The 12,483-nt window shown below is 32.5% G+C and overlaps 1 protein-coding gene across 5 annotated transcripts in view; it reads right to left on the bottom strand.

Annotated features, from left to right (window-relative positions):
• LOC127723549 (uncharacterized) overlaps window positions 1–12,483 on the bottom strand; it is a 180,844-nt gene that overhangs the window by 102,875 nt on the left and 65,486 nt on the right. The window contains exon 6 of one of the 5 annotated variants that reach the window (XM_052230217.1): window positions 9,311–9,502. The exons of the other annotated variants lie outside the window; for them this stretch is intronic. Within the exon in view, the coding sequence (XP_052086177.1) occupies window positions 9,392–9,502 (111 nt within the window). The 3' untranslated portion in view covers window positions 9,311–9,391. Of the gene's footprint in view, window positions 1–9,310; window positions 9,503–12,483 lie in introns of those variants that run through there. 5 annotated transcript variants of the gene reach the window in all.

Here is a 12,483-nt window from a genome sequence, read left to right as displayed (position 1 = left end):
CGTGATTGGTATGAGATGTACATTTAATGTAATAAATGTTTATTTGAAACTTTATTATTGATTAATTTATACTTAAATGTCGTTTTGTATAAGTAATTTGAAGTCCAATATTCTGTTGACAAATTATGAGGCGAGTCGTTATATAAAAAAACCTAACTCAACAGGAACACATGATACAGATTGTATATCAAGTCGGACTGTATGAACATATTGATGGTTTTATTGGCGTGTTTCTGATGTAGTACATGAACATACAAACAATAATTTAAACTGTCCATTCTTCTTACCAGTACACTTGGTACAATCAAAAACCTGATAATAAATTGTTCAAATAAGGCCTTCGAAAATAGTGGAATTAATTACTTTTGGAGTGTCAAGAACTCGTTGGAAGTACTTGATAAATTACATGCATATATTGGTGATTTTGAATCTGTTCAAAGTTTTGATTTCTCTACCCTATATAACACATTGCCTCACATTCTCATTAAGAAAAAATTCACACACCTAATTAAATGGGCATTTAAAAAGTCAGAATGTGAATATATATGTTCAAACTCTTTTAGGTCATTTTTTAGTAGCAATAAACAAAAAAACTATGTCAATTGGACATGATTTGATACTACATGTATATATGCCCTTGAATTTTTACTAGATAACATTTTTGTTCGCTTTGGAGATTTCGTATATCGTCAGGTTATCGGAATTCCAATGGGAACTAACTGTGCACCACTTATTGCGGACCTTTTTTTTGTATTGCTATGAGTTACAATTTATGACAAAAATCAGCAAAGACCCATCGAAACAACATCTGATACACAAATTTAATAATACTTTTAGATATTTGGATGATATTTTGGCTCTCAATAATGACGACTTCAGTATGTATACTAAAGAAATTTATCCTGTTGAACTTACTTTAAATAAAGCTAATACTAACAATGACCACTGCCCTTTCCTCGATCTTGATATCTATATCATTAACGGAAAGCTTAATACTAAAATATATGATAAAAGAGATGGTTTTTCATTTCCTATCGTTAATTAGCCATTTTTAGATGGTGACGTTCCCTTGTCACCATCTTACGGTGTTTATATATCTCAACTTGTACGATTCGCTCGTGTATGTAACAATGTTTTAGATTTAAACGAGAGAAATTTATGTATTACTGAAAAATTATAACACCAGGGTTTTCGATATCACAAACTAGTCAAAACATTTACTAAATTAGATCATCGGTATAAGGACATCATTCGTAAATATAGCTCAACATGCAGACTTCTTATACGTTCAGGTATTTCACATCCAATTTTTGATGGAAATATTCTTTATAAAGCACAAAAATGTCAGTATTCACCTCTGAAGCTAACAAAACCTTTAAATAGACTTATTAAGAAGGGATATAGTTACGATACTGTTGTCAGGTCATTAAAGATTGCATATTTTGGCGTAAATATTGATTCACTTATAGGGTCTTTGCATCGGCACTAAACACATTTATTTAAAAACCAGTTGTTGGCATGACACGGGTTATGTTCTTCTCATATATGTTATGATGGTATGATACTAAACCCCTAACGGGAAGGATTGTGCCTGATATTCATATGATGAAGACATAATCTTTCAATCAGTTTAATTGAAGTCTGGAGCTGGCATGTCAGTTAACTGCTAGTAGTCTGTTGTTATTTATGTATTATTGTCATTTTGTTTATTTTCTTTGGTTACATCTTCTGACATCAGACTCGGACTTCTCTTGAACTGAATTTTAATGTGCGTATTGTTATGCGTTTACTTTTCTACATTAGCTAGAGGTATAGGGGGAGGGTTGAGATCTCATTAACATGTTTAACCCCGCCGCATTTTTGGGCCTGTCCCAAGTCAGGAGCCTCTAGCCTTTGTTAGTCTTGCATTATTTTTAATTTTATTTTTTTGTGTACAATTTGGAGTTTAGTATGGCGTTCATTATCACTGAACTAGTATATATATTTGTTTAGGGGCCAGCTGAAGGACGCCTCCGGGTGCGGGAATTTCTTGCTGCATTGAAGACCTGTTGGTGACCTTCTGCTGTTGTCTGTTCTATGGTCGGGTTGTTGTCTCTTTGACACATTCCCCATTTCCATTCTCAATTTTAATAATTGTTATTATGATATGTTATTTTTTTTAGAAACGGTGTTCCGATATTCATTGTTCAATTGACACAAAAAAGGACTAACGATACACATAACCAATTATCAAGTTATATATTGTAGTCATACAGTTAAAAGTTCTATAATAATACGTACAATTATATAATAATAATTTATGAACGTCTCACCATCAATAATACAATAAACACATTTCACAAATGTAAACTTTAAAAAAAGAAAATGCCATTTTATGTCTTTCGTAAAGCTGTCAAGCGATGTCATCATATAATAATTAGGTTTATGAAAGGTAATAACCAAAATAACACATCCCAACAAAAATCTAAACTTTTTACTAGACGTTCAAGATTTATCCGAGTACTCGAGTACTCGCGAGTATCATGACCGAGTACCCGAGTATTACATTTCAGATCTTTTGACATCCCTAATATAAAGAATCGAAGAGAATAAACAAAAGTTATTCAATGCTAGATAGGAGTTTCCTCCCTGTACGTATACATGTATCTTCAGCGTATAAAATAAAATGGTGACTTCCTTAATAAGTTGGTTTGTCTTTAGCTTTCTATGTTGTGTTTTGAGAATTACTGCTGGTCTCTTTGTCTTTTTCTTTTTTTGGCATGGCGTTGTCAGTTCATTTTCGACTATGAATTAGAGTGACCCCTTCTGGTACCTCTCACCACTCTTTTAAAAATACTTTACCTTGTGCTTTTCAATAGTGTTATGTACCTATGTAGTATCCAAACAACATTCAGAATCCAATACTACAAATTATTCCTTGAAAAAATTTAAACATGTTACATTTTGATGAACATTAACATTTAAGGAAATTTATCGTTAACCTCCACCCCTTCCTTACCAATCCCTCCAATATATATATATATATATAAAAAACAAACATCATGGTCAAGTCAAGTAAAATATACCAACAAAAATATACTACACGGGAACATTAAAAAAGATGTAATACTTACAGGACTAGGAGTATCAGAAATAAATCGACAGCATATGTGAATGTTTACATTACATGCATGTCATTTGCTGATAACAGCTTGTATGCATAATCAATATGCCTTTTCAATGATTCTATAGATTATCGTCAATATTTGTACAATGCTACTAAATTAGGAGATTTATCTTAATATCAATTACACACCTGTTTGATCCCTTTTAAATGTTATTCAACATAAAATAACTATCAAAGATACCTTGGACAATCTCATTTCGAAATAGTTCTCCTTTGCTTACTTATTATACTTCGAACTTATTAACCCGGTGTATGTCTTTAAGAGCAGTAGAGATCCCTCGTTGATTTTTTCTTGAAATTTTGGTAGAAGGTCAATTTCGATGTGCAAAGAAAAATATACCTTCATGACTTACCTTTTAAGGTTCGAAATTTGTATATTTGAAGGAAAAACCCGAAATTTCATAAATAAGGACTTTTAAGGAAGTGCAGAAAAAATTCTATCGTTGATTTTGTCTTAAAATTTTGGCGGAGCGTTCTTGAAACAGAATTTGATCGATTGCAAAAGAAAAAACTGGGGGTCCATGTGCTTGTTTTTTCAATAAAAGCAATAAACCTTAATTTTTATAGGCAAACGGGACGTTTGCCAATAAGGCGCGAAACTAAATTGGAATAAAATTTATTCGCAAAAACGTCGTGAAATCTTTCCCGTCGTTCACTACTACGTTGTCAATTTAATAGGTAGAGCCAAGGTGGTTTTTTTTTTAACCAATGATATTAATTATGAAAATTAATAAAGTTGGCTCCTCGTAAAATAGCATCATATTTGCCAAACCTTTATGAATTGTTTCGAATTCACACTTGGATAGAAAAAGTATTCTAGTAATATACTTTAAGAAAAGAAATGTTCGGAAACAAAACAGATATATATAATAAAAACATTAATCTGCATCTCTGTCCGACATTACTCATACAATTCATGTAGACAACACAGCTTGAACATAGTTTTAATTATTCAAAAGGCCCTGACATGACAAAATGTGCAACAGTTATAAAGTAAGGGGATGATATAAAAATAAGGACATTTGGTATGATTGCAAAAGAGACAACTATCAACCATAGTTCAAATGACGAAGATAAACGCTACTAAAGGTCACCCTACGGCCTTCAACACAAAAAAAAAAAAAAGAAAAAGAAAAAGCCACACCGTTTAGCTATAGTCAGCTTTAAAAAGCCCCGACATGAAAATGTGATATAATTCAAACAAGAAAACTAACGACCTACTCTATATGCATTACATGAAACCAAATCATACCCACATTAAATCGGGTCAGCTTATTCCATTACAGTGTAGCATAACATTTCATACAGCAGACGATATTAGATCATGAAATTTAATGATTCTGTATCAATAGATTAGTTACCTAAGCTTGTCTTCAGGATATTTTTTTTTATTACGGTACATATAATCATTGAATTACTTGTCTGTATTATACCTTCAATCAAGGAGTGAGTACAACCACATTGTTTGTCCGGTCCAACAAATATTTTGTTTCTTATCTGAGAACTACTTTACAAAAAAACTTCGTATTTGGTCAGTAACTTAACATCAATGAGTTGCAACTGTGGTCTGTCAAATACCTAATTCCTGTGTGCCGATTTTTCTCTCTCAATATGTACATAGAGGATATGCTTAGCACATCAACGGGTGCGTTTTTGTTTTTGGTCTATAATACGGGGCTTATAACTGAGTCATTTTAATTGACAATTCTTCTTCATACACTTATATATTCCACGGGTTAAATTCTAAAAATGCCGTTAAACTCTTTAATGTACCTTTTCAAAGTCAGGAACAGTAAGATGCGCTGTCATTATCTATTTTATTTTTTTTGTCATTTTGTTGATAGTCTCTGTTAAATTTATCCGTACAATTATCATTACGATCTAGAGTTAGCCAAATGGTGAAGTTACTATATAAATTACTCCTGTTTTTTTTTTTTTTTTTGTGTAGTTGGGTTTCTCTCTCATCGACGTCTTATGTTTTTCATATCTCTTATTCATTTCCTATATAAAATAACACACTTACATAATTAAGAATGTGGATTTGATTTTTTTCCCATTCGAAGTTAATATTGTTGACTTCCTTATTAATGAATACATATAACAATTCTCGTGATTTGGCCGATTTTCATTGCAGGTACTTTTGCGCAATCGGGATTATGACGTCAGTGGATTTCCGCAAATGTGACTACATCTAAAGCGACGTCGCGAAATATAATCGTTCTTATTAGAAACATCGCGAAATTACAACGTTCTGATTAACAAAGTCGCAAAAACAACACGAAAATTTTGTAAAACTTTATTATCTGCCCCTGCTACTGTATCGTATGCCCTTAAGTTGAGGTTCAATTTGCTAAAAGTTAATCGAGCCAATTGTCTAATCTTACACGCCCTTTTAGAATCAGGGGGTCTAAAAATACGATCGACAAAAACAGTTGGCGAAATACTTTGATTCACCATTTCAAAGAATCAAAGAGGTTTTGGTTGTGTTCAGGTCAATAATCAGACGGTATTTGATCATGAGTGGAAATACAAACCTGTCCGAAACTGGGAAATGATGGCTGTGATAGAAATTTATTTACAAAATAAGTCCAATTCTCATTTACTTAAAGTGACCGTTATATTGATGGTAAACTAATGTCGTTTTGTTTTTGGCAATCGTCTACCGTGTAGAGGTGGGGGCTAATAGCCTAACTTACAATTTAGATTATGTTCAATTTTGTTCTAGTAGTGCATACGTTTTACCTACAGACAACGCTCTATCTGATTCAAATGTCACTCTTAAATGTTCATCATTTGCTTTAGGTTGACCAACTTTGCATCTCGTCGTGGATATGCATACCATACTTGACACTGAACATTAAGAGCGCAAACAATTAATCAGCTTCATTTAGTGATGTATACATATTAGTCGTATACTTATTAGTCGTCAGTTTTCTAATTTTAATATATTTGATTTTTTAAGAGTAAATTTTGGCATATCTTTCCTAATTTTTCTCTGCATTTTTTTAAACAATAAATAATGTAGTCCACATCAGGGGTAACATTGCATCTTATCCAGCCAAACTAGGAATAGGGGAGTAGAACAGAAAAACACATCTCACTATAGCTCACATATAAATAGGTTCATTGTTAATGACAGTTTATTTGGCAAACAAAATGTTTCTGGAAACCAAACAATCTAAGAAGCATATCTTAATTACCAAAAATAGAAAACAAAGAATATGACCAAAAACAAACTTTGTTTTTGCAAATACTAGTACTGTTAATGACTTATTGCAATCAAACTTAAGATTGATATTTTAGATACATGATTGTTGTATTAGTTGTTATTTGGTTTGAATTTTAGCTGTTGGTGGGTGTGAATACTCTCAGAGCTGTACTTTGTTGTTGTTTGGATGTTTGAGTACCCGTCCACGTCCACTCTTTGTCTTTGTTAGGTGTATTTCTATTTTCATCCATCTGATGAGTTAAGTCTTTTTAAACTGAACACAACGGGGTTGAACATGTGAGCGGGATCCACCCATCCTATTCCCCTCCCCCCTTTTAACCTGGGACAGTACAACACAAGAGCAAACTATAAAAATCAGTTGAAAAGGCCTAACTCATCATTTGGATACAAATAGAAATACATCTAACAAAAAGACATAGTGGACGTTGCCGGGTACTTGTAGGTTGCATTTCTGTAAATATCGAAAATGCACTTTCCCATAGGAACTCCTTGTACGGCCAAAACTGTACCGATTTTACTATGAAAAAAAAATATATCCTAGAATGGAATGTTCATATGCACTACTATTTTTGTCAAAGGTCAAAATATAGGGCTGTGCGGCATATTTTCAACGTTTATATGCCCCGAACTTTTAAGAGTTTAAACTTGCACTAAAATTCAGAACTACCTCTACATTGACTTTATGATTTCCATAGAATTCAATATGACCAATATGCATATGTATATCAACTGGTAACATTCCTAAGTTATGTCTCTACGAGATGAAACATAGAGATCATAACTGGGAACCAGTACGTTAACAAAATTAATTATCTATGAATATTATAAATCTCCCCAAAAGAGGCGTGGTTTGAGAAACAGCTGTATTTACATAGTGCAACCTATACATCCCAACAACAAAAAGACACTCAGTACAGATCGTAAAGTTTTCGCAGTTACTGACATCTAGTTCAAAGCCACTAACAATTAACAAAAAATCATGCATCGATAGTGTATCTCAATTGAATTGTTTGGGCCTTTACGGTATGGGTTTTTTCTCATTGTTGAAGGCCGTTCAGTACTTGTGTATCTTTACTTTCAATGACAAAAACATCTCAATATATAGTTCATTGGTGAGAAACGCTTTTCTTAATCTTCATCGATAACGCTTAAACACACACATTTGAAAGTTAGGTATGTGTGTACAAACGTTACGTGTAAATTCAGTTAGATTGTTTAAATGAACATAGACAACTTGGAATTTTGCACTGAGAGGATATCATTTATGTAAAGGAACCTGAAGTTAAAAGAAAACGTTAGCTTTTTGGTTCATTCTTCTAAAGAATCCATTGTATGATAACGTCTCTACAAAATTCTAAAACAAATAAATCCTACGAAATCCTGAAGCGGAATCGTTGCTATGACGTAGGTCATTTTTTATAAAAAGCGAAACTGAAGTAGTTTATGTGGTTAAAAAGTAGCACATGACACTGTGTAGTCAATTACTATGATTATAGCAATAAACTACTTGAGCAAACATATAAAACACATCAATCGTTTTTATCGGAAATTTACTCGATATTTGTATAATTTTATCATGGTCTTGTAGTGCAATTTCAAACCATACGACATATTTTCCAGACAGTTTGCGTGAACATGGATCGTTGAATAGGTCTCTACTAACATAATTAACGTCTATAAGCTCCTCCCAATTTTCAAAATAAGTAAGACATGTAAGAGGTGTATATATCACAAAATATGGACTCATCATCATAATATCTCAAGTAACAGTGTTTACAGTTGAATCATCTTTTAACTCAAAAACTAAAGTAAAAGAATGCTTAAATGATGCTGTATTAACACACTCACAAAAAGTAAAATAACAAAACTACTGAACTTTGAAGAAAATCAAAAACTGAAAGTCCGTAAACAAATGGCAAATCAAAAGCCAAAACACATTAAAAGAATACAAAACAATTGTCATATTCAGGTACAGACATTTCCTTATGTAAAAACGGTGGCTTAAACCTAGTTTAAAGATAGCTAAACACATGAAGACAACCGTCAACGATCTTCTTATTATATGTAGATTCTTTTTATAGCCGACTATACGGTTCGGGTTTTTCACATTGTTGACGGCCGTACGGTCATCTATAGTTGCTTACATTAACTCCATTTAAACTTTCGTGAACAGTTGTCTTATTGGATAGTTGTACATGGTCAATTAGTTTATCACATATGTTTATGATCATGTAGCCCTTTATGTCTCCCCACTAACTATGAAGAAATTGTTTGGAATGGTAACGGTCTTTACTATTGTTCTTTTGGATTGTTATTGTTTTAACGCCACTTTTGGGCTATTTCGAGGCGACCAGTTTTTGGTGGTTGAGGAAGCCGGAGAAACCATCGACCTTCGATAGGAAAGCTGACAATCCTAGTCAATAAATATTGGAGTCGAGTGCACTCGCATGGGCGAGTTTCTAACTCACCACCTCAGTGTTGACTGGCTAGTGATTACAGAAGTAGAACTACTCAGACCACTTGGTCACCGAGGCCCCTCTCAGATTTGGAAATTGTAGTACTATACCATTAGAGATTTACTGAGTATATAGCTAACTAGAGTTTCAAATTCTAGTATTCAAAAATGTATAGTCATGAAAAGCATTTAGAAAAACGAACTTATGCAAGCACAACTTTGAGGATGTTCTCTAATCAAATTTGCGAAAAAAAATAATGTTCTAAAACATTTAGCTCATTTAAATTTGTTTACATAGTATATGACATGTCTTGTATTTTTTCCGGATGCACAGATTTATATGAATCTGAGTTAATTGTGTGGTGTAAAACATGTCTAAAGTTTTCTTAAAATGAAGTTGATTGCATAAATACATAAAGATGACAATAATTGTAGCAAAATAAAAGAAAATAAAAAAAAAATGCAAAAGTTACATTATACATTTAACAAATATATTCCGAATATAACATTGTTTGATGAAAACTTGGCTTTCCATGTTTTCTCATATTTCCGTAACAAGTTTAGCATTCTTGTATATTTTGTCTTCCGCTTGAAAATTCCACAAATGGGTTTCCCAGTCTTCATACGGTTTTTTACAGGTGAAGCCATATAACTGAAAAAAAAGACAAACAAAAAAGTGACAAGTTTTTAAAGTAATGTATATGTTATCACGACCTTTTATGATTCGGTCTTTTTATATGATGCACAACATCGGTAAAATTTACATAATAGATACATTTGGCATATAATTTGTTAAACACTGCGTTTCTAATAGATACATATACAGTACTTTTGTCAAATTTGAGACTTTGAAATTGAATTATGCGATGTCTGAGAGACAATGCGTAACTCGCTAATAATATTGCATGTCAAATGCGCGTCTCGTTTAGAATAGACACTAAGTGGTACTTGATTTAAACCCGTCTGAAGGCCAAAACATTTCCGAAGTTTTAGAGCTCTAAAAACCAACAATTTCACAACGTTCTGCTTAATATTTTTCGAAGGCAGTACTATCAGTTTTGGCTCCATTATTCAACCACGAAATTGACGGACGCTGTCATCAATGGACAGTTTAAGTGCTTGCTGTCCATCACTTAAATATTTGACTTGATAATTGAAATAAAACTTCAGCAAGGATACGAAATGATGCGTATATCTATATACTTATTAAGCCTGACGAAGGTTTCGTTCAAAAAGACTCGTACACGGTGTTACAATTAAAATCATCGGAAGGCCATAATCAATCGCGAAGTTGAAAAGTATTGACAAAAAGCAGACCGGTTTTATTTTGTCTCGACAATATTCTGAAAAAATAAATTCAAATAAAGTCTAACATTGTCACTGAAATCGATACAATAAGAAGCAGAAAAAAACTAGTGTAAATCTTTTACTTAAAAGTCAAATCGATTATGAATTTGTAGAGCTTTAAGTAAAAAAAATCGAACAGTTCTGCCAAGTGTAATTCTAAAAACTAAAATAAAAAATATTATTTGAAACTTAAGCTACATCATCCAAGCAAGAATATAACAGGATCTGTCAGCAATGAATACTAGTAGTTGGGTTTCATAAATAACAAAGGAGTGCTTGATGGCGCCTACTTTAATAGTTTACTTTATGATTGGAACTTTTGTTAAACATATTTGTTTTAGCATTCCAATTTGACGCATTTAATAGAACTGCTAAACATACTCCTGTTCAAATCCGACCAATACATAAAAAGATTGATTGTTTTTAATTTGACCAACTTCCTGGTACAATTCATTTTCAATTTTGTCGTATAAATAATGTCTGATTTTCAGACGAAACTTTAAAACGAAATGTTGCGGGAAGTGATTGGATCCGGTAATGTAAATACGTTAAAAATGATTTTACCTATTTTTTATCTATAACGAGGCCACAAACTTGAAATGTGGCTGTCCATACCTTCCTCCATACTTTGGACTATTATAAGATTTCAGATCAATGACTCACATAACTGTCTTGGTAACCAACATTACAAAAAATAGTTAAACATTTGACAATTCATTTGAAATTTTTTTTTGTTTAAAGTTGAAAGAATGAAATGATTGTTTGATACCATATTTATTTCGATTGACACCGTTAATGTGACCAACTTTCGGCAGGTACAATTGCAATCTTTGTCAATTACGAGAATGTTGAACACAGGTTGTCACATTGCGACATGTTTTACATGTAAATGATTTACTGAAAATGAACTAAATATTTATTACTCAGCGGTCGACACGTTCTGGTGAAGGAATAAATAGATAACGTGCTGCTGGTCAAGATCGTGGACGAAGTTAAGTTAGTGATGGAGCTGAATGTATTCGTAGAAATAGAAATTGTCGTGGTGTGATGTTTTTGGAAATTAATATAGATAATAATAACAGAACAGAAAATATATATAACAATCATACCCGTCTTTCACCTAGAACTTTAAAAATCTCTATCTCAATCTGGCCTTGTCTAAGTTGATGTATCATTGACTGAGTTCCTCTATACCATAATATATCAAATTCATCATGTGATAGTCCTGTCGAAAAAATGTTAATCTTTCAACGAACGTACAGTTTAAAAGTAGTTAGGAATTTATAAATACGTACAGACATTAATACATGTACGTGTGCATGGAGAGGACATCATATATTTAACGGAACCGGAAGTTAAAAGAAAATGCGAGTTCCTATTCATTATTCGAAAGGATCAATTGCATGAAATCGTTATCTTCCATCTGTACAAATTTCCTTGGTAAACAAATGTTCATACCAGCAAAAGTTGTTTTTGTGATATATATTGCTAGACTAAACTGGTTTAAATAGTTACAAAGTATCATAATGTTTTAGAAGAAAAACAAAAGAAAAATCGCAGAAAGCAGCATTACAGTAGCTAGAAAACAAGTTTTAATCCACCATTTTCTACAATAAAATGCCTTCACCAAGTCAGGTATATGACAGTTGTTATCCATTTTTTTTATGTGTTTGAGCGATACCAATACAAATCACAATCTGTACCTGGTTCCTTCTTACGACAACCATAAGAGAGATTATAAAAGTCAGGTAGGTCAATAATATTGCGATACTAGACTAGTTTGATTGGTTATAAAGTCACATATGGTATCAGAAGCAAAACAAAAGGTATACAGAAAACAGCATTACAAACGTCCAAGAAAAAAAGTTCTTAAGCGAAGTTAGACAATTCTATAATTCAAATTTGATACTATAAGTCAGAAAAGCATTAATTAAGGAACAACACAAGCTAACACAAGAAATAGATTATGGAGTTCCTTTCCAAGATAAGACAAGAAAATACAAGACAATTTATTACAACTTAGGCACACGTAGGAAAAAACCAAGGATTCTGAACATCTGACAAAAAATTCCTAAACCTGACTTAGCTAGCTATAAAACCAGGTTCAATCCACCATTTTCTACATAAGAAAATGCCTGTACCAAGTCAGGAATATGACAGTTGTTATCCATTCGTTTGATGTGTTTGTTTTTTTGATTTTGCCATTTGAATGGGAACTTTCCATTTTGAATTTTCCTCGGAGGTCAGTATTTTTGCGATTTTACTTTTTAAGTACATAATTCATTA

Source organism: Mytilus californianus, unplaced genomic scaffold, assembly GCF_021869535.1.
Source record: "Mytilus californianus isolate M0D057914Y unplaced genomic scaffold, xbMytCali1.0.p SCAF_13, whole genome shotgun sequence".
NCBI lineage: Eukaryota > Metazoa > Mollusca > Bivalvia > Mytilida > Mytilidae > Mytilus > Mytilus californianus.
The sequence above is the reverse complement of the archived record's forward strand: the minus strand, read 5'-3'. Positions and strand labels throughout refer to the sequence as shown.